This window comes from Loxodonta africana, chromosome 25 (assembly GCF_030014295.1).
Source record: "Loxodonta africana isolate mLoxAfr1 chromosome 25, mLoxAfr1.hap2, whole genome shotgun sequence".
Taxonomy (NCBI): domain Eukaryota; kingdom Metazoa; phylum Chordata; class Mammalia; order Proboscidea; family Elephantidae; genus Loxodonta; species Loxodonta africana.
Window position 1 is genome coordinate 50,547,869 of NC_087366.1, and position 23,092 is coordinate 50,570,960.

The 23,092-nt window shown below is 42.3% G+C and overlaps 1 protein-coding gene across 7 annotated transcripts in view; it reads left to right on the forward strand.

Annotated features, from left to right (window-relative positions):
- The first annotated feature begins 10,699 nt into the window (after nt 1–10,699).
- Nucleotides 10,700–23,092, forward strand: part of ENAH (ENAH actin regulator) — a 173,403-nt gene continuing 161,010 nt past the window's right edge. For all 7 annotated transcript variants that reach the window (XM_064276829.1, XM_064276821.1, XM_064276823.1 and 4 more), the window contains exon 1: nt 10,700–11,004. In XM_064276829.1, the coding sequence (XP_064132899.1) occupies nt 11,000–11,004 (5 nt within the window). In that variant the 5' untranslated portion in view covers nt 10,700–10,999. The remainder of the gene's footprint in view (nt 11,005–23,092) is intronic.

The window sequence follows — 23,092 nt, forward strand, 5'->3', positions numbered from 1 at the left end:
TTTTCAGCCACCTCACATGCATGCGAAAGCTGCACAATTAATAAAGAAGACCAAAGAACTGACACCTTTGAATTATGGTGTTGGCAAAGAATATTGAATATCCCGTGGACTGCCAGAGGAATGACCAAGTCCGGCTTGGAAATAGCACAGCCAGAATGCTCCTTAGAAGCAAGGATGGTGATACTTCGTCTCATGTACTTTGAGTTGGAATTGACTGAACAGCACCTAACAACAACAAAATGAGTGCATTTTATTGTATAGAAATCATACCATAATAAGGTTCATTTAAAACATAATAAATGGAACTTAGGTAGTAAGTGAAATAAATGAAAACATGGCAGTTGATCTGATTTTACAGGATTTTCCCTTGGTTGTATTTAAGACATAAAGTAATGTCTTAAATACAAACCAAACAGACAAACACAGAAACATAGAAAGGATTCTCACTCCTTGTAGCCAACATGAGAGGAGAGACTTGGTAAAATTCAGTAGCCACTAGGACACAGAGCCCCAGTCCCACAGGTTAGCAAAAAGCAACTCCACTAGGTGTTATGTGGTATTGATAAGCTCCAGTAGACTTGAAAATAATTTATTCTAAGGACTTTGTGCATCACTTTTCACCTTTGGAAAGTTATTTGTCTATGTTTTAAATGCATTGCTGCTCTATTTATGTTTTTAGGTGTAAAAAAATGACTGGGTTATCTTTTTATACTAAGAATTTGAGTTTTGGTCTACGATTTCCTCCCATTGTATCTGGGAACCATCTGTTGTGTCCCTGGTCAAAGTGTTCAGTAGGGGCAGCCAGGCGTCATCTAGTTCTGGTCTCAGGATAGATGAGGCTGGGTTATATTTAATACTGATGATTTTTTACAATTTTATTCCTTAGTGTTTTTATTTCCATTCTTATTTTCACAATTTTTATTTCACATTCATGGGAAAAGAAAGTGAAACACGGAAGGAGATAAAGTGAAAAAAGAGAGAGAGATTGCCTAGAACTCATTGCAGAGCCACTATACCATTTAGATTTTTCTCTATTCTTTTCCACCTTCCTCCTTAAAAGAGTGACCCACTGGGAAGCAGCAGAACTTGGTAAGGAAGACAGAAGAATTTAGAACTGTTTTCTGTCTACCTTCAGGGAGTAGCTTCTCCCATCTGTTGAGGATCCTCTCTTCCTTCCCTCCTGGAGTATGGCTCTAGGAGGGTTCTCAAACTGGGCATGAGACCCAAGCTTGATCAATTAAGGTACTTCATCCCTTTGACCAGTGTTTGGGTCAGATATGGGGACATGACCCAAGCAAGTCAATCAGAGGCTCTCCTTTTCTCCCACCGAGAGTTTATTGAGGGGCCCTTTATGGTGCAAACAGTTAAACACCTGGCTGCTAACTGAAAGGCTGGAAGTTCAAGTCTACCCAGAGGTGCCTTAGAAGAAAGATCTGGTGATCTAATTTAGATAAACCAGGCATTGAAAACTCTATGGAGCACAGTTCTACTCTGACACACACAGGGTCACCGTGAGTTGGAATCAACTACACGGCAACTGGTTTATTGGAGAGGAACCTGTGCCTCTCTGGTAGCCAAGTAAGAGATGAGCCCGGAGCTGCTGATAGCTGTGGTTACAGTTTTGTATAGAAGCCAATCTGAAAATAAAAAGCTAATGCTCAGAGGGAGGTAAAAATGAAAGACAGAGAAACAGTACAGACCATGTTTGAGATACCGCCATATTTGGGATGCTAGTCATCTCTGAAGTTTTATTACATGAGATATAATTCCTTTCTTCCCATGGACTTGGGACCAGCCTCTACAACGTGGTGAGCTATTTCCTTGAGATAAATTTCTCAGTCGGAATCGACTTGATGGCAATGGGTTTGGTTTGGTGTCTCTGTCTATATGTATACACCTCAGTGGTTTTGCTTCCCTAGAGAACCCAGCCTAAGACATCCATCTTGGATTTCCTGCCTCCTGGAGGATGAAGTCCAAAGTACATTAAGCAACCAACTATTTGTGAGTAGTTGTATCATATTAAGACTCATGGACTCTGAGAAATATTCAGAGCATCATCTGATACAATATCCTGGGCAAAAGTAAACATCTTCCAACTGGAGCAAGAGCTTTGACCCAAGTTTTCCCCTCAGTGGAGCAGCCACTGCTCTACTCAAAGACTTGTGGGAAGTTTTTGAAGAAGGGTGTTGGTGTATCAGTTAGTTTTTGCTGTATAACAAACTACCCCATAACTCTTAAAACATCAAACATTATTTCTCATGATTCTTTCAGTTGACTGGGCAGTTATTCTGGTCTGCATCAGCTCAGCTGGGGCTGGATGGTCTAGGATGTTGTGATTCACAGTGTGGGGTTGGCGGAGTGTTGTTCTGGGACTTCAGCTTGGATGACTTATTTCTACTCCATGTGGTCTCTCATTCTTTAGCAAGTCATTCCAGGCTTCTTCCCATGGCCATCTCAGGTTCCCAAAGTGCAGCAAGAAAGGCCAGGTCCCAATGCACAGGCCTTTTACAAGTGTCTGCTTGTGTCACATTTGCTATTGACCCATTGGCCAAAGCAAGTCACATGGTCATTTTCAGAGTCAGTGTGGGAGAGGCCAACCCAATGTCATGGATATTGAGAGGGTAATTATGATGATCATTTTTGCAAAAAAATCTATGACAGTGGGGGGGAGGGGGCGCGGTAAAGAGAAAGAGGAAAAGGAGGGAGATGGGCTCAGTGGGGCTGCAGCCTCTGTTACCCTGGCCTATTCTGTTTAGGACAGCAGGCTGCTGGCACAAGCTCAATTGCACAGCAGCTGAGGGCATCTGTGGAAGAACGTACGGGTGCATGTGGGCCTGAAGAAACACTACACTTAGAGGCTTTTGCTTCTGTTCTTTGTAAACTGGCTTCTAACACTGAAGAAAAACCATTGTCTCACCCATTCTCCTCATGCAACTTGAGAATTTGTCCTAGTTTAGTTATCAAGGATACTCTCCCACTTACCCACTACCCTTCTGCAAGTAGCTTTGCATTTGTTTGCCCAGCTATTATTTTCTGCCCCAAGTCCTTGGAGTCACAGAGCTTTCCTTACCAATGGGTGGGCCCATGACTTGGTCCTGGCCAGTTGGAGAATCTCTTTACCCTGGCCATAGCGATTGGCTCAGATGGCCACGTGAATCAAGCTTAGCCAATTTATTTTTGTTAAAATTGATTGACAAACTCTGCAGCTCTGGGATCACAGTGCTGGTAGAACAGTGAAGTTGGAACTATGTATAGTAGGAGAGAAAGGGGTCAAAACACAAACACAAAGATTAGCAGAGCCAAGAGATAGAGACAGTGACCTTGATGAGCCCCTGGATCTAGCTAGCCTGAAGACCACACCTGAAATATACAGCTACATACATGAGGAAATCAGTGCCTTTTTTCACTTATGCTACTTTGAATTGAGTTTCTGACACTTGTAACCAGTGGCCTGAGAAAAGACCCTACTAGAAGGTCAAAAGAGAAAAACCTTTCTTTGATGGGGTGGTGATAATGGTAGGAGTAGTTAAGATAGTTTTAGCATCAGGGCCTTGTGTTACCATACCCCACTGACTGCTCACTAGGAACCCCATCATTAGGAAAGGGTTAAATGCCCTAGATTTTATGGATTGCAGCCAAATGAGTTAACCAAGAGATCAAATTACCCCATGTAAATAGATCTAATGCATTTATAATCACTACTGGACTGCTCGGTTAAGTGCTCAGAAGCTACCCGAAAAGTTGGCAATTCAAATCCACTCAGTGGGTCTGCGGGAGAAAGACCTGGCTATCTGTCCCCATAAAAATTACAGCCTAAAAAAACCCTCTATGGTAGTTCTCATTTGTCACATGGGATCTTTGAGTTGAAAATCAACTTGGCAGCACCTAACAACAACAAACAATCACAATAACTAGTCTGCTTTATTTCTTCCTTCTCTACTTGTATCCCCCCATCCAATCTTAGAACAGAGTTACTCTGGAAACCACCTATTGAGCTAAACCTGACATAAACAATGAAACCTGGCTAGTTACATCAGCTTTCAACATTAAACAGACTGTCCAGTGCTTGGGACACTAGAAGAACATGAATCACAAACCAGCTTTCTTAGGAATTGTTTCTTAACTTAATTTGGGCATCACTTAGTAGGAAAAGAACGCTGAACCAGACTTGATATTAAACAGAGGCCTGAAGATATAAATAACTCAAAAATAAAACAAATGAAGAATCACCATCTCATTAGTAGTAGGAGAGAAAATAAAGTGAAAAATAAGAAGGAAAAGACCAGACTGTGAACTTTTAAAAGGAAATATCATTTGCAAGTGAGAGTCACTGAATAAAATCAAGTACAATGAGATGCTCAGTGAAGGCAACATGAAAAAAAAATACGTACAAAACAGAAGCTACTTCAGGAAAAACTATAAGATGCTTGACAGATATGAAATACCACCTGAGTTAGACAAGAAAACCTGAACGGGAAGCTAAGGTAGTAGAGTTCTAGTCAGGGCCTTTCACGGAAATATCATAACCATATCCATTGGTGATGAGTTTTAAATATGAATGTTCTTTTCATAAGAGGGTAAATGAAGAAATGGCTGAGTCCTTTTCAGAGGTTTTGGTGACACTCTAAAGTACCAAGAAATAAGTTTCATTCTAGACTGAGTTATGTCCAACTGCTTAGCAAACGACTAAATAACATGGTAGCACAGGGTCATCTTGGTAGTATTCCTCAGCTAGTCTCTCTGATACTAATTAGAATAATCAGTAAAGAAAATGTACACACTTCTCTAACAGTCTTTTAAAACATGCATGGGCTTGGCTTCACTTTATTTATCACCTTCCGTTCGTTCAACAAAAAATGTTAGCCAATATGCTCCAAGCATCTCTATGAGAGTTTTGGTTTACTGAGTTGATTTAAGAATATCTCTGCAAGTTCTAGAAACCTCTACTAGTTATATGCCTGGGATATCTAAGCTGAAGGAGTGATGAATGAATTGCCATTGGTCACTTCTGAAGAGCATGACTATTCTAGAAATGAAGTCCTAGCTCCTCATTTGGAGACATCATTTAACTCATTTGCACGAGGCACAAGTCTCAGGATACAAATTTCTGCCTAAAGGAGGAATTTATCAATCTTCCTTTGGCAGAATGAGGAGTTAAGTGACTTGAGTCTTCCCCCCCACCCCCCACCAACTATGTCAGTTCCATTTCCTTGACTCTCCTTTTTTTAATCAGAGAAAAGTAAAAGTAATAGAAGAGACGATATGGGGCAGAGATTGAGTGTGGCCTGTGGAACTGGCCTTTCTGACTCCCTCTTTTACTAGCTATGTGGCCTTGGGCGAGTCTCTTAGTCTTTCTGTGCCTTACCTTCATGAGCAAGGATGACCATAATGGTACCCGTGTCACAGGGATGTCATGAGGATTAACCGACAGGTGTAAACACTTAGCAGGGTAGCAATTATTATTACTATTGGCAACCAATCACTTTTAGCTACATTTGTCTCGCGTGCCTGCAATGAACATTATTTCTCTCAAATATAAAACGTGTATATGTCAAGTTCCATCTAAACTCTGTATTCATACATGGGGGCTGGGAATGAGAGTCTAAATTCTGCCATCAACTGCTTTTATTTTTGATTAGCACTTCAGTTAATTTACTACTTAGCTGGAGTCCTAGTGGCCCAGTGGTTAAAAGCTCAGCTGCTAACCAAAAGGTCGGCAGTTCGAATCTACAAGCTGCTCCTTGGAAACTCTATGGGGCAGTTCTACTCTGTCATATAGGGTTGCTATGAGTTGGAATTGACTCAACGGCAGTGGGTTTTTTTTTTTAACAGTATTTAGCCACTGGCTACATTGATCGAAGGACTCAACTTCTACATATATAAGTAAGCAATATCATTTACCCTTTTGCTTCATCACAAGTTAGTAATAATGATAAGTTAAGGGTATTAAAATATTTAGAGGCCAAATGAAAGTATTATAACTAATGACACAGCAATATTATTACTTATAATTGCTGCTCTTCTTTCCTTTTAACTTTAGGGACACTTGACTAGAGATTGAATTTTGATTTGAAAATAATTTTCTCAAGCTAGCATTTGGCTAGGTCACCATGCTTAGCAACAGTTTTGCAAGAGAGAGATAATTGGGATTTTCAATGATCTTTAAAATTTACCTGAAAGGTGAGATGAAAGCTACAAAAGATGTGGTGTTAAGCAGTGCAAATTAATTTTGGACAGTTTGTTCAGGATACCATCTGAACAAAGTAATATCTTTCTCTACTAATAATCTTTTCTTTATTAACGTTTTCTTCTGACTACCTTTGAGAAAATACTCCAAGGTCAGTTGTGACCTGATCATAATGTCCGTAAGAAAATTGACAGGTGTTCTCAAGTTTTATTACAGCAAACGGGACAAGAAAACCAATTCAATGCAAGAAAGAGGGCAACTACACCATTTTTTCTTCCCACACCACCAACTAGATTCTCTGAGATATGTTTTCAGAATTAGATTACGGCCATGCTTCTTTTCAATCCAATTTCTAAAGCACCATGATTTGATCGTTATCTAGAAATGGAACACACCTGTTATATTCTTAAATGGCAGACAGGACTGAATTTTGTAGAAATAATGTATTGCATTTTATAGAATATGGCTTTTACTGATTAATGTTACTCCAATACCATTGAGGCTTTGGGAATCTCTGCCAAGTTTAAACTGTGTAGTGCTAAGAAAAGAAAGAGGCTCTGGGAAAGAGGAAATGAAATTAACTGAATAAATCCTAATTTGGAAGGGAGAAAAATGACAAATAGAAGAAAAATGCAAATGGCAGATAGACAAATAGTTTCCTTTAATGTCTACGTCTCCTGATAATATTTTAGTAGAGATTATATATGGGCAGCTAAAGCTGAAAGATGAGTAATAAAAATATCTTGAATCCTGCTGGAATATCATGTTCTACATTATTTTTTTCTATTCTTGGAGAGATGAAATTACACTGTGAAGTAATTGCCACAAAAGAAAACACAATGCTGTTACATGTAAGTGGAAAATGTACAATCAAGTTCACTCCACACTACCTTTTCTTCCTCTCCCATCCCCATGTAACACCTCCCTTTTCTTTTGGGGTGACAGGAGAGACCATGCCTACATTGATTTCCTAACTGCCGGGTAGCATTAGTCATGCATCCTCCTTATGCCCATAAATGGAGGACAAGCCTACACTGATGCTATCACAAGGATTTAAACAAGGCTTGTTCTGAGAGACTCCTCAGAGTCAGACTGACGATACCCCGGCAGCACATCCATCTTCAACGGGAGCATGTTTTGTCTCATCTTACGCCTGGGCGCACACAGCTAACAGATGTGTGTAGACCAACTGGAGATGGCTGTGCACACTGAGGGCTTGGAGCAGACCTCGTACTGTGGGAGTAAGCTGGGTGTAGGTCTGCCAGAGAAAGCTGAGGTCCGTGTACTTGGTGTTAAGAAGTGTATATTTCTTTTGATGAATTGCTTCTTACTCATGTTAGATTAGAGCAGTCATTCATTCAAGCATTTACACTCACCTTGCAAACATCTGAGTGCCTACATGGGCCAGGCATTTGGACTGTGGTCTGGGCAACCCTTATGAAAGAAGAACTCAAATGATTTTCACTATCCAGCCAAGCCAATACAATTTCAGTGAACTTTCTTAAACAGGGTCCACGGGAACAGAATCAGCTTTCATTTTTACAGCCTTAACCCCACTCTTACTTATGTCACAGGAAGGTAGTGTGATGCAGTGAAAGACGCAATAGACTAAGAATTGGAAATCCTGGGTTTAAGTTTCAGTTTTACCACAATGGGACTGAGTGACCGTGGGCAAGTTACTTAACTTCTCTGGGCCTCACTTTCCTTTTCTGAAAAATGAGTGGGTTGGCCTTGATTGATAAGAGTCCTTCCATCTCTAAAAGGCTTTTTATTCTACATGGCAACACATTCCACAAAGTTTTCCTTTGTGACCACAAGTAGTTTCTCATTTTCTAGCTGAAGTTCCCCTTTTGTTCTCTCTGATTGTTAAGCCAAATATGAACAAGAAGCAATAACATTTTGTTATAGCCAACAAATTGCCCTTCCACAGAATAACCTTTAGAGGTCAGGCCACCCATTACAATGTCTAAATCCAAAGGCAATGGTATGACCAACTTGTGAGCTGGCAGACTGCCATCCAAAAGGATGGAAATGATTGTAGGCAGCCAAATTCTTGGCTGGTACATTTTTAATAAACATAGAAAATAAGAACAGCCTTTTCCACTTGGATTGCTTAATTTGGTGCCCATACCATCGGAACATTTGCTGTTAGGATAAAGATGATGTGGTGGATCACTTATTTAGCGCAGCCTGGATTAACTTTCACAGATGAGAAGTAGGTTATGGAGTCATCTGTAAGGAATTTTTATCCTTGCCTCTTGTCTCTCTCTGGCAAGGGATAGTTGAGCTATTACAGCAAAATCTCCACCCCTTTTGGATCTTTGTAAGAGTTTTCCCTGAAACATAAGCTCTGCTGGATTTATTGTATTGCTATGAATGGACTAAGGCAAATTGGTATGACTTCTTTGTGGTTGAATATACCTTATCAATCCTTTTCCAAGATGGTCCAATATGTCTTACTAATACTCTTCCAAGAAAAAAACCTCCATAGCAAATGTTTTTCGGTTAATTTGGAGGATAATATTTGAGGTCCATGTGTTTTAACCTACAGTAAGTAATTCATTTACAGTGCACCTCAGAATTAGTACTTACGGTTTTTAATCATGCCTGTTCACTAACGCATCCAGTAACGTGAGCTCTGTTATTTCCCTGTCTCTACTGGTAATATGACAACAAGGACATTTGACTGGCAAGGGTATTTTGTCTCCAGGCCTTGGCGATTCTTGAGTAAAACGCTCTCTGTGATGGTAAGCTGTAATTAGATCTGTGGGTGGAAATTAGCCTTCTTAAAGTACACCATGCATAAGGCAGAGGCACCGTGCTTTTTACTACCTGAGGCCACCCTGGGCCTGTGCCATAGCTCCAGGTCACTGCTTCTATAAGGCTATTGGTCTGAGGCTGCAGATCTGAAAAGGAAAATAACTCGGTACATCCCTCTGAAAAGAAGCCTTCTTTATAGTTAAAACTGGACCACACAGCTCTATTACAGACAAGACAGGCATTTGACCAAGGATGACTATAACTTGTTCACTTGTCATTTGGAAGTGTAGATTATCTTAATCTTCATAACCATAATTTGAATGGTACCCCCATCTTAAAACAAAACGCCAACACTTTTGAAAGGGTTCCTGGAGTAATGAACGGTAGGTCCTCCATTTTGGATTAGATCTTTCAGTTTCTACTACAGAAGCAACAGAGCTTTTCCATTCTAGTCATCTTTCACACAGAAAATACATCCTCTTCCTGAGGACTACAAAGGCTGCTTTTTGTTAAGTCTGAATTTTAATTTGATTACTGAATTTACTTTTGGATACTGAAAAATTCCCACTTAACAAATTTAGCCTCTGAAATGACCCCAACTTAATGAAGTTTAAACAAGTTCGCCTCGCCAGTCTTTTTAATCTACCTTTTAAAGGACGTGATTTAAAGAGCATGTGAATGGCGGAAAATTAAAAAATATCATTAGTTCACATCGCCCCCCTCCCGACCCGGAATTCCCTTTTTGCTAATGACGATGTCAAGTGGTTTCACCGGCTGCGTTTCTCCTTCCACTCTGGAGGCCGCACACGGTTCCTCCCGCGTCTCCCGGCGGCTGCGTTTCCCCAAGAGTTGGCTGCGTTCGTTGGGGGGATGAAGTCATCCCTATACATAGTGTGCATATTAGCTCGTTAAATTGGTACTGCACGCTGGGATTCCTCGGCGAGAAGAGGAGCGAAGCGAACAATGAGGTCCACGGTTTACATTTATAGGCCCCCCCACCCAACCCCGGGGGGAGTCGCTGGCACCAGGATGCCCGCCGCCCCCCTCTCCCCCGGGCTTGCATAGCAACAGGGCGCGCCGCGGACGGGCCCCGAGCGGAGTCCCCGGCCCGGCCCGGCGCCCGGCCACACAGCCCGGCCGCTGTCTCCCGGCTCCCCACGCCTGCGCCCGCGGGCCTCGCGTCCCGGAGGTCTCGGCGCCTCAGCCTCCGCATTCGGGCCGCGGGGGAGGCCTGGGAGCTCCCCGCCGGGAGCGGGAGCCTCGGGGAGGGGGCCGAGCGCCAAGGACGCCCGGGGCGCGGAAGCCCCGGCGGCGAGCGGGCGGGCGGGGGGAGGGCAGCCCCAGTCCCCAGGCCCGGAGGGGCGGGGCGGGAGGCAACAAAGAGCCCTCGCTGGCTCCACGTCCCGGGGCCCGCGGCCGCCCCGCCCGCTCTCCGCAGTCCGCCGGGGGCCCGGCACCCCGGCGCGCGCCCGCCCCCGGCTCCCGCCCCCCGCCCCCGCGCCGCCCCCTCGCCCGGGGGAAGGAGGGGAGGAGGGCGGCGCCTGCGTGCTCCTCGGCCGCGCGCCCCGCCCCCTCCCGGCTCGGCGCGGCGCTGCCGACTCTCCTCCCGCGGCGCTGCAGCTGCCGCTTGCACACGGCCTCGGCGGCGGGGCGGCGGGCGCGGGCTGCGCGGCGGCGGGGAGCGCGGGCCTGTGGCGCGGCGGCCGGGCGCGCGGCCCGGGCGGGCACCCCTCCGCGGGCGGCCGAGGAAGCTCCGGGAGGAGGCGGCCCAGGCGGAGGAGGCGGTGGGAGGCGGCGGCCGCCGGGGACCCTCTGCGCGCGTCGGCTCTCCGCCCCCTCCCCAGCCTTTCTTTCGCCCTCTTCTCGCGCACTCGCGGCCGGCGCCTCGGCTTTGTGCGAGGAGATGGTGTAGCGCCCTCGCCGCCCGAAGGAGGAACCGGCCGCTCGTCTCCCGTCTCGGAGCTGCGTCCCCGCCCCTGGAGGCGAGACCCCCTCGGCTCGGCGCCTGCCGCGTCTCCCGGCTGCTGGGGAAGCCTGGGCGCCGCCGGCACCATGAGGTGAGGGGCGCGCGGGGCGGGGGCCGGCGGGCCATTGTGCCGCGGGAGCCGCGACCCCGCTTCCCCGGACCCCGCCTTCGTCTCCCGGCGCGGCGCGGCGCGTCTCCCCCGGTCTCCGGTCTCGCCTTCCCCTCCCCCTTTTGTCCCTTCTTATTTCTTTTTCTTTCTTCTAAGCCTCCTCAGCCTCCTCTTGTTTGGGGGCCTCGCCCCCCGACCCCGTCCTCCTCTGTTCCTCACGTCCTCGTCTTTCCCCCAGGATTTCCCTTCCTGAATTTAATTTGCTCCCGGCTCCCTCCCCCAGCCTTTGCAAGCAAAACCTGGGAGATGGGGAGGGGTTCGAGAATCGAAGCGTGCATGTTGCTGGGAAACAGGTATTTTTCCGGGATATCTGTTAAAATTTCATCCTCTTTTCGTTACAACACTCTCAGGTTTAATTAAAAAAGGAAGAAAAGTTTGAAAGATCTGAAATCCCTGCGGGTAGTAAAGTGCTTTGGTCGGGGTACGTAAAGGAGCCATCAAAGGTGAAATTTCACGGTGGTGGGGGAAGGTAGATAATTGATCAGCTTTAAATTTGTTTTTTTTTTTGAGAGGGCAGTAAAAGATAGGACAAAGTTGTTTGGGGTGCGTAGACGAAGGGGGGGCGGGATTTGTTTGGAAAACCTTGTCCCCCTTCCTCTGTAGCATTCTGTGTTGCATTGCAGCAGCTGCTTTTCCCCTTTTCTCTGTGTAATCAATAAAACAGAAGCTACATTTTTTTTCCGCCCCAAGGAATTGAATGTACCGTCGTAAAATTATTTTTAATTGCAACAATGAAACATATGGTGTGTTTTTTTTTTCTTTTTTGTTTCTCCAATTGTGTAAGAGAATAAAGCATGATGTGATGTATCTTTCATTGGAGATTTTTTTCCAGCCTTCCCTAAGCCTGTTTTGTGTCCATAACCTTCTCTTTTCGGATTGGTGCAAGACTTGGTGAGAAGTGGGACTTGGTAGACCGAATGCTCATCCATTCTGCGTTATCATCCTTATAGGCCCTCCCTTTTAGGTTAAACAATTGTGGGTAAAGAAAATTCCTCCATTTCTCTCTGGGATTTGAATCTCCTTTGTGTTAAAGATTAATGGCCAACCATTGCGAAGACTTTTATAACGTAATACAATGAGATTTGAATGATACAATCTACAGATTCCTTTGCTTTGGCAAGAAAATGTCATGTCATCGAAATTCTTTCTCAATTAAAGAAATTTGTTTTAAACTTTTAGTTTTCATGTTTTTTCTATCAAGGTTGACCACTTACCATTTCGCATTTTAATATATATTTTTGTGATATGTCTGCGTTGCGTTTTCAGTTCAGCTTACTGTGAGTTTGAATTATTCTTTTTCTCTCATTCCAAGTTACAGAGCTCTATTTACGATAGCCTTAAAATTTTTGTTTAATGCTGTGTCTCTAAGTGAACGCTTTTTCTTGGGCATCTCACACAGATTTTCAGATGTAACGGATCAGTTTAAAATTATGGCATACAGGTTGACATTGAGTCGATTCCAAAAAACATAGTCTTTATAAACTGCGGTTTGAAAAACTTGAGTCATGTGTTTGAACATGGTGTTTATCAAGTTACTGATGTCCCTGAAAACTCAGGAACTATTATAAAATTTAGTATTATTTCTTACTATGCATATGTATCGTTGCCGTTTGGGCGTAGTGGTTAAGAGCTGGGCTGCTAACCAAAAGGTCGGCAGTTTGAATCCACCAGCGCTCCTCCCTCGGGACCCCTATGGGGCAGTTCTACTCTGTCCTATAGGGTTGCTATGAGTCAGAATCGGCTCAGCCTCAGTGAGGTTTATGTATTGTTGATGTCTTTAGAGAATTAATGCTGTAAAAATCTTGTAGCCAGAAGTTATCTGTGTTTTCCAAACGTTGGGTAAATTAACTTTAACATTAAGAAATGTATAATAGTGAAAGTGGGGGTATTTTAACTAAAAATGTCTAATTCAGAGGTTGTGAACAAAATACAAAAGGTAAAGTTTTGGGTATTCAGTGAAGTTTAATCACTATCGTGTATAGTTGTCAGTCTGTCACTGGTAAATGATGTCTGCATTTAAGAGTTCCTTTTCTAGTAAAAAAAAATAACTTCTCCGTTTTCAGCTCTTTTCCTCAGTTTTGAGTGTAGAGAGGGAGGAGGACTCACTGATGCTTTCCTGTAGCATAAGTATGGAAGGTGGCACACAAGTCTGAAAAGTTTGTTCAAGCAGCCTCCAGTAATTCTTTGTAGGCTCATTTTGAATAATTTAAGAGCAGAAAAGAGGATCAGCTTTTCACTTTGGAAGGCATTGGATTATTTGGTAGGTGGTTTGTGCAATTTGGGTGTATACACATTCGCTCACATACCTGTAAAACTAGGTTGGTCTGGTGATGATGTGGGTAAAATATTCTTGAGCTGGTGGCAAAAGCTTTTGGGGTATTTTCGTGCTTAAAAAAAGGGGCTTTTCAGATTGTATTAATATTTGACTCTGTCTCTATGATACTTTCAAGGACTATAGGACATAAACGTTAGCCTACTAAATTAAGCCTTTTTTAGTTATATTAAGAGATAGGCCATCCAGAAATAGCCATGTCTGGGCAGGAATTTCTACTTAGGCTGGTCAGAATTCTGAAGAAAACATGGTAAGTATTTTGCGGTTTAAGTGTGTGTGTGTTAAGATCTCTCAGATGACTTTAATATTAATAGCATAGTCACTGGTAGAATGACGTAGTTTTTCTACAGGAGTGAACTGAACAATACATTCCTGAAACAGTCATAAAGGCATTTTACACGTGTATATGGAATCGTTAATTCCTTGCTTCAAGATAAGAATAAAAAATAAAAATTCTTCTTATTCAAATCATTGGCAGCAGAGATCCTCCCCCCAAAAAACTGCTCTTAGTGTCATATCCAACTTTTTAGTTCTATTTTTGTTTTTCATTTATGTAACATTTCAGAAGTATAAGCTGTTTTGTGATTGAGGTAGGTTAATATATGTAAAATTAATATTGTGTATGCCTTTAAAGTGAGTGCATTTTTTAGATCTTGGAGTACTGTCTTACCCTTCAAAGTTACCACTTGCTGTCTGTTTAGTGTTTTTTCATTCCCACATGTGAATGCATTTTTTATTAGTTGGTTAATTACTCAAGATTTTTAAATTTTTTTTAAAGAGGAGTTTGTCTGATCTGCAATAGTTGGATGTAGCCTAGTGGCTAAGAACGGCTCTGGAGATTCTGGATTGACATACTTGGGACTATATCAAATGATCCAGGCTTCCGCTCCCTGCTATGACTTTGCTAAGGCTCTGTTCCCTCATGTAAAAAAGCGTAATAACAAGCCACCTACAGGTTGGATGACCTTGAGCTAATCCCATTATTTCAGGGATCCAGGGTTTTTTTTTTTTTTTTTTTAAGTATGTAAAAATAGGGATAATTATTTACTGGGTCCAACCAAAAACCAAAGCCACTGCCAAGTTGATTCGGACTCAGTGATCCTGTAGGACAGAGTAGAATTGCCCCATAGGGTTTCCAAGGCTGTAATTGTTAGTGAAGCAGATTACCACGTCTTTGTCTTGTGGACCACTGGTGGGTTGGAACGGCTGACCTTTTGGTTAGCAGCTGAGCACTTGACCACTGTGTTACCAGTGTTCCTCCGTTACTGAGTAACCGAACCGAACCTGTTGTCATTCGAGTCAATTCCGACTCATAGCGACAGTGAGAGTCAAATGATAATAGAAGAGAAAGTGCTTCGTAATCTTGTAAGCATTGTAGTTGTGTTAATCCTCTTGTTTCTAGGCCTAGTTTTGTTTTAGACTAGCTGTGTAAAACTTTTGGGCAATTTGCTTCACCTTTCTGGGCCCTCTCTAGTTCAAGGATGGCAAATAGTTTACATTTTGCTTACCTACTCCAATTGGTAGTAGCCACCATCTTGATGAGGACCAATGTCTGATTTCTGGGCTTGGTGTGAAAGAGTGTCATGACTAATTAGTAATGTTTTGTCGGGACATGGATCTCAGAGAGTGGTATCGGAGGGTGTTTCCAGAAATGCTACTAATTAGCCGTCATGATCTAGTCCAGCCTTATTTTTAGAAGAGGAAAGCAGTCTTTAAAGCTCCTTCCTACAGGTATATTTAGACTCTTGAAAAACTTACTGTGAGTGGTTTTGTTAACTTTCATTTGTGGTAATGATACACATTTTGAAGTGTGATAACAGTGAAGGGTCAGAAGATCCAGGTTTTATAGGCCGACTGGTTGTTAACTGAGCAAACTGGTAAAAATGGAAATAATCCTATTATTTAACAAGGTTGTTGTGTTAAAGTGTCAAGTGAGATACCCATGCAAAGATACAAATGGTAGCCTTCTGTTCCCATGGGTCTTCACTTATACCTGTTGTAATTGTTGAATGTGTGACTTCCCCAGAGATTTATCTTAGGAACAGGAGCCAAATCTTCATTTTTTTGTATGTGTCAGTACCTTGTATCTGGATATGGTGGTTGTTTAGGAAGTATTAAGTGGATAAATCTTGAGTATGGACTAACAGAAAATTTACTGACGTTTATATTGTACTCAGGGTTTTTGATACTGAGTTAACCCTATTGGAATAAGCAAAATAATCAAGCATTTCCCATTTGACTTGCATAGAAGAAATTACATACTGGACTGGTGTTTTTGGTAACTTATCCTAAACACAGTTTAAATATGAAGTGATTGTATAACTTGTAAAACACCCAGTCTTCACCATGACTGTAAGAAGGACTTGAAAAATGTGATTCATTTTTGGAATCTTCTTCTGCCAACTTAAAGTTCCCTTTGCCTTTTCCTTTCTGTCCCCCTTCTTTGAAATTGATGGATGGAATTGGGTGGAAGTAACATTGGTGGTTCAGTGGTAGAATTCTCGCTTTCTTGTGGGAGTTTTAGTTTTCAGCCATGCACCTCATGTGCAGCCCCAGTTGTTTCTGGATGGTGGTTTTCATGTTGCTTTGGTGCTAAACAGGTCTCAGCAGAGCTTCCAGGCTAAGACAGACTAGGAAGAATTGCCTGGTGATCTACTTCTGAAAATCAGCCAGTGAAAACCCAGTGGATCACAATGGTTGATACATAGCCGACCATGGGGATGGTGCAAGACCAGGCAGCATTTCATTCTTTGTGCGTGGGGTTGCTCTGAGCTGGGGGCTGACTCTGATGGCAGCTAACAACAACAATAATAACAAAAGTTAAAGAATCTGAACTGAGGCATACATACCTCCATGGCTGCTTCTTCAATTCAGGGTGTATACAATTTTCTGGAATAGAAAGCAGGAAAGGGACTGATTCCTTTTCAGACCATTGGGGTCTGAAAAGACCAGTATTCTTCTGTGTCCCTATACACTCTGCAAAACTTTTGCATCTACTAATTGTGTAGTTTTCTGTGTCCGTCTGTCCGTGTTCGTTGTAAGCTCCTTGAGGGCAGGAACTGCATTTTTATACTCATGGTACCAGCACAAAGCAAAGCGAAACCCGTTGCTGTCGAGTTGAATCTGATTCATAGGAACCCTATAGGACAGACTAGAACTGTACCATAGGGTTTCAGAGGAGCGGCTGGTGGATTCAAACTGCCAGCCTTTCAGTTAGCAGCCAAGTTCCTAACTACTGCACCACCAGGGCTCTGGTACCAGCACCCCCACCCCCCAAAAAAACCAAATCCGTTGCCATTGAGTCGATTCCGACTCATAGCAACCCTGTAGAACAGAGCAGAACTGCCCATAGGGTTTCCAGGGAGCAGGTGGTGGATTCAAACTGCTGACCTTTTGGTTAGCAGCCAAGCTCTTAACCGTTGTGCCAGGTTGGCAAATAGTGGTTGTCCATATAGATATTTGTCTTTGACTCTGGTGTTCTTTTCCAGAATCTAGTCACTAACAATAGCAGCCACCATTTTTGGAGCACCTGTAATATTCTAGAAGCTGTGCTGGGTACTGTAGGGGGTAATATAGTATATTGCATGTAGTAAATGTTAAATGGTATTTAATTAAAAAAAAAAAAAAAGGCAAACCAAAGCTAGCATCCTAACCAAGAGTAGGTATAGAGTTTGTTTCTTCGTCCTTTGCCAAGCTGAGAAGTGACCAGGGTGTCAGACCCCACGTTTCTCTAACTCCAAACCCAAAGCCCTTTCGAGGATATCATGTTTCCTTGACTTTTTCATTAAATCCTTAATTAATAGATAAGCTGTCATTCTGTTTTTTTGTATCTTTAATCCTAGGGTGCATAAATGTTTTTGAGCAACAAGTTTATGCGACTCTATTGGTTTAGCTTATCTTGATTCCATTTAATGCCAGCTTTGTTTTGATTCTGAACACTGCTTAAAGTACCAGTAAATGAGTGGTTTGAGATATTCATGAAGAAACATAGCCAGATTTTTTTGTCAGTTCATGTATCTTTGATGGAAGAAGCTAATCTATATATGTTGTCGTTAGGTGCTGTCGAGTTGTTTCCAACTCATAGCGACCCTACGTACAACAGAACAAAACACTGCCGAGTCCTGCACCGTCCTCACAATCCTTGCTATGCTTAAGTCATTGTTGCTGCCACTGTGTCAGTCCATCTCATCGAGGGTCTTGCTGTTCTTCCCTGACGCTCTACTTTACCAAGCATGATGCGTTTCTTCAGAGAATGGTCCCTCCTTATAACATGTCCCAAGTATTGAGGTGACGTCTTGCCATCCGTGCTTCTAAGGAGCATTCTGGCTGTACTTCTTCCAAGACAGATTTGTTCATTCATCTGGGAGTTTGTGGTATATTCAGTATTCTTCACCAACACCATAATTCAAAGGTGTCAATTTTTCTTTGGTCTTCCTTATTCATTGTCCAGCTTTCACATGCATATGAGGCAACTGAAAATACCATGGCTTGGGTCAGGCACACCTTAGTCCTCAAAGTGACATCTTTGCATTTTAACACTTTAAAGAGGTCTCTTGCAGCAGATTTGCCCAGTAAAATGCGTCATTTGATTTCTTGACTGCTCCTTCCATGGGTGTTGATTGTGGATCCAAGTAAAATGAAATCCTTGACAACTTCAGTCTTTTCTCTCTTTAGCATGATGTTGCTTATTGGGCCAATTGTGAGGATTTTTGTTTTCATTATGTTGAGGTGTAATCCATACGGAAGGCTATAGACTTTGATCTTCATCAGTAAGTCCTCTTCACTTTCAGCAAGCAAGATTGTGTCATCTGCATATCGTTCTTCATATAGTCCAGTTTCTCAGATTATTTGCTCAGCATATAGGTTGAGTAAGCATGGTGAAAGGATAGAGTCCTGAAGCACACCTTTCCTGCAGCATCCCCTCGTTCTGCTCGAACAATTGCCTCTCGGTCTATGTACAGGTTCCTCATGAGCACAGTTAAGTGTTTTGGATGTTATTCATAATTTGTTATGATCCACACGGTTGAATGCCTTTGCGTGGTCAATAAAACACAGGCAAACATCTTTCTGGTATACTCTGCTTTCAGCCGAGATCCGTCTGACATCAGCAGTGATGTCCCTCATTCTACGCCCTCTTCTCATTCTGGCTTGAATTTCCGGCAGTTCCCTGTTGATGTATTGCTCCAACCATTTTTGAATTATCTTCAGCATAATTTTACTTGCATGTTATATTAATGGTAGTGTTTGATAATTTCCCCATTCTGTTGGATTACCTTTCTTTGAAATAGGCACAAATACAGATCTCTCCCAGTTGGTTGGCCAGGTAGCTGTCTTCCAGATTTCTTGGCATAGACCACTTGAGTGCTTTTAGTGTTGTATCCGTTCTTTGAAACATTTCGGTTGACATTCTGTCAATACCTGGAGCCTTGGTTATCACCAGCACCTTCTGTGCAGCTTGGACCTTTTCCTTCGGTACCATGGGTTGTCCATCATATGCTGTCTCCTGAAATGGTTGAATGTCGACCAGTCCTTTTTGGTACAGTGACCCTGTGTATTCCTTCTGTCTTCTTTTGAAGCTTCCTGCATCCAATTTTTGCCCATTTAAAAAAAAAAAAAAACCTTTAGCCGTCGAGTTGAAAACTCATTGCCATTGAGTTGGTTCCAGCTGACAGCAATCCTGTAGTATCCTTCAATATTCCCACTCAAATCTTGACTTTTTTCTTCAGCCCTTTCAGCTTGAGAAACGCCGAGCATATTCTTTCCTTTTGGTTTTCTAATCTTTGCACATGTCATTGTTTTTCTTTGTTTTCTCAAGCTATTCTTTGAAATCTTCTGTTCAGTTTTTTTTACTTCATCCTTTCTTTCACTTTAGGTACTCTGTGTTCAAGAGCAAGTTTCAGAGTCTCTTCTGACATCTATTTTGGTCTTTTCTTTCTTTCCTGACTTTTTAGTGACCTTTTTCTTTCTTCATGTATGATGTCTTTGGTCATTAGCGTTCAGTGTGTCAAATCTGTTCTTGAGATGGTGTCTAAATTCAGGTGGGATTTACTCAAGGTTGTACGTTGGTTCTTGTGAACTTGTTTTAATTTTCTTTGCCTCAGCTTAAACTTGTTAGGTGTCATTGAGTTGGTTCTGACTCATAGTGACGCTGCGTACAACAGAACGAAACTCCTCTTGGTCCTGTGCCATCCTCACAATTGTTTTGTTTGAGCCCATTGTTGCAGCTACTGTGTCAGTCCTTGTTGACGGTCTTCCTCTTTTTTGCTGACCCGCTACTTTACCAAGCAGGATGGTCTTTCACCAGGTAACAACCAAAGTACGTGAGACAAAGTCTTAACCATCCTTGCTTCTAAGGAGGGTTCTGGCTATGTTTCTCCCAAGACAGATTTGTTCGCCTTTCTGGCAGTTCATGGTATATTCAGTATGCTTTGCCAATACCATCATTCAAAGATGTCAGTTCTTCAGTCTTCCTTATTGATTGTCCAGCTTTCACATGCACATGAGGCTGTTGAAAATACCATGGCTTGGGTTAGGCGTTCTTTCATCCTTTTCAGCGTTAACTTAAACACGTATGAGCAAATGATTGTGTTCTGCAGTTGGTGTCTGGCCTTGTTCTGACTGATGATACTGAGCTTCTCCGTCTTCTCTTTCTAAAGATGTAGTCGATTTGATTCCGGTGTATTCCATCTTTAAAGTCCATGTGTATAGTTGCTGTTTATGTGGTTGAGAAAAGGTATTTGCAGTGAATAAGTTGTTGGTCTTGCAGAATATTATCTTGTGATCCCCAGAGTTGTTTGTCACTAAGGCCGTGTTTTTAAACTACCAATCCTCTTTGTTTCCAGCTTTCACATTCCAGTCACCAGTAATTATCAGCACATCTTGATTGATTAATTTCAGACTGCAGAAAAAAGTCTTCAGTTTCTTCATCTTTGACCTTAGTGGTTGGTGTGTAAATTTGAATAATAGTTGTATCAACTAGTCTTTCTTGTAGGTGTATGGATATTATCCTGTCAGTGACAGTGTTGTACCTCAGGATGAATCTTGAAATGTTCTTTTTGACGGTGAATGCGATGCCATTTCTCTTCAATTTCCCATTCCCGGCGTAGTAGACCATATGATTTTCCCATTCAGAATGGCCATTACCAGTCCATTTCAGCTTACTGATGCCAAGGATATCGATGTTTATGTGTTCCATTTCATTTTTGACAACTTCCAATTTTCCTTGATTCATACTTCATACATTCCTCATTTCAGTCACTAACAGATGGCTGTTTGCAGCTGATTCTTGTCATTTTGAGTTGCGCCACATCAGCAGTGAAGGTCCCGAGAGGTTGACTCCATCCATGTTATTAAGGTCGATACTCTACTTTGAGGAGGCTGCTCTTTCGCAGTCGTATTTTGAGTGCCTTCCAACTTGAGGGGCTCATCTTCCAGCACTGTTTCCGACAGTGTTCCGCTGCTATTCATAAGGTTTTCACTGGCCAGTTTTTTCAGAAATAGATCACCAGGTACTTCTCAGTCTGTCTTAGTGGTATCTCTGCTGAAACATCCACCATGGGTGACTCTGCTAGTATTTGAGATACCGGTGGCGTAGCTTCCAGCATCACGGCAACACACAAGCCTCCACAGCGGGACAGACTGACAGATGAGTCGTGGAATCTGTATAAGCTCAGGTGAATTTTAGGTAGGTTTTGTTTTAAGTAACTCTATGGATGGTGCAAACACTTAACATGTTCGTCTGCTAACCAAAAGGCTGGAAGTTTGAGTCAACCCAGAGGCACCTCAGGAGAAAGGGCTGGCGAATTACTTCTGAAAAATCAGCCATTGAAAACTATGGAGCATACACGTGGGGTCACCGTGAGTTGGAATCAACTCGAGGGCGACTGGTTAACTGGATTTATGTAGAAGTCATTTACTAAAGAAAAGTTGGTAGTGGGGCTGATTTATGCAAAAGATCTTTTATCTTTTCTAGAAATGGCTTTACATAGGAAAGCTTCTGGCTCTTATAAATTTAATTAACATACACCTTTTCTGAAGAATCCTTTCTGATGTGAAGCAACTCCACTGGAGAAAGGCCTGGCGATCTGTTCCCTTAAAGATTGCTGCCTAGAAAACCCTGTGGGACAGTTTCATTCCATCACAAGGTGTCTCTATGGGTTGAAATTGACATGACAGCACTATAGGGTCGCTATGAGTCGGAATCAACTTGATGGCAAACAAGCTGAGTTTTTTAGTTTTGGCAACAACCGGGTGAATATACCTAAGTGTAGACATTGCATGGCATAGGGTAGAGTCCAAGCTTTGGAGTCAACTCTGGGTTGGAATTCTAGTTTTGACATTTAATAACAAATTGATTTTTGAGCAGGTTACAAAAATTTTATGAGCTTTGAATTTCTTCTGTAAAGTGGAGATAATTTCTGCATTATAAAGCTGTTGGGAAAATTAAATCAGAAATTATATAAAACCCTAGCATAACACTTGGCACATAAAATGGGCTTGATAAGAGTAAATCCCTTCTAGTCCGATATCTTTTCTTACGTTTATGTTAAGAATGTGGAAAACCATGTAAAATGGTGCAGCGATTTTGAAAAACAGTTTGGCTGTTCCTCAGGAAGTTAAACATAGTTACCAGTTTCACTCTGGGGTATATACCAGACAGAAATGAAAACATACCTTAAAGCAGCAACTTGTATGTACAAATGACTATAGCAGCATTGTTCATAATAGCCAAAAAGTGGAACCTATAACCATTGCTGTGGAATTGCTTCCAACTCATAGTGACCCTATAGGACAGAGTAGAACTGCCCCACAAGGTTTCCAAGGAGTGCCTGGTGGATTTGAACTGCCAACCCTTTGGTTAGCAGCTGAATTCTTAACCCCTGTGCCATCAGCATTTTCAAAAAGTAGAAATCACTCAAATATCCCACAGCTGGTGATTAGATACACAAAATGTGGTATGTTGATGCAATGGGATATTATTTGGCTATAAAAAGGAACAATAACATTCTACAATGGATGAACCTTGCGACCCTTGAAAAGTTAAGGATCACTAAACTTCTTAATTTCCTCATACTGAGTACTGCCTATACATAACTCATAATGCACCAACTTTCTGTCGCTAGCATGTATAAGAGCTTTTATCATAATGATACCACTATATGGTCTGCACCTTCGATTACCTAAAGGTCATGTGGAAGCCCCCATTGCAGGCTCTATAGTCAGATACAAAAGACCACATATTGTATGATTCCGTTTATATGAAATTTCCAGAACAGACAAATTGTTAATGACAGAAAGTAGCTTGCTGGTTGCCAGGGGCTGGAGGGAAATGAGCAGAGAACGGGAAGTGACTGCTAATACGGGTATAGGGTTTCTTTTCAGAGTGATGAAAATATTCTGAAATTAGGTAGTGGTGATGGTTGCACAATTTTGTGAATATATTAAAAACCACTGAATTTTACATTTTAAGATGGTAAATTTAATGATATATGAATTACGTTTTTTTTAAAAAACCCACATACCTCCCCCAAAAGTGAAGAACCTGTATTTTATCACCCCTTCCCATCCTTGGATTATTATTTTCACTTATTTACTGAAATAGATAATATCACGCCACACCAAACCTGTTTCCATACAGTTGATTTTGACTCATGGCGACCCCGTGTTTCAAAGTGTAAC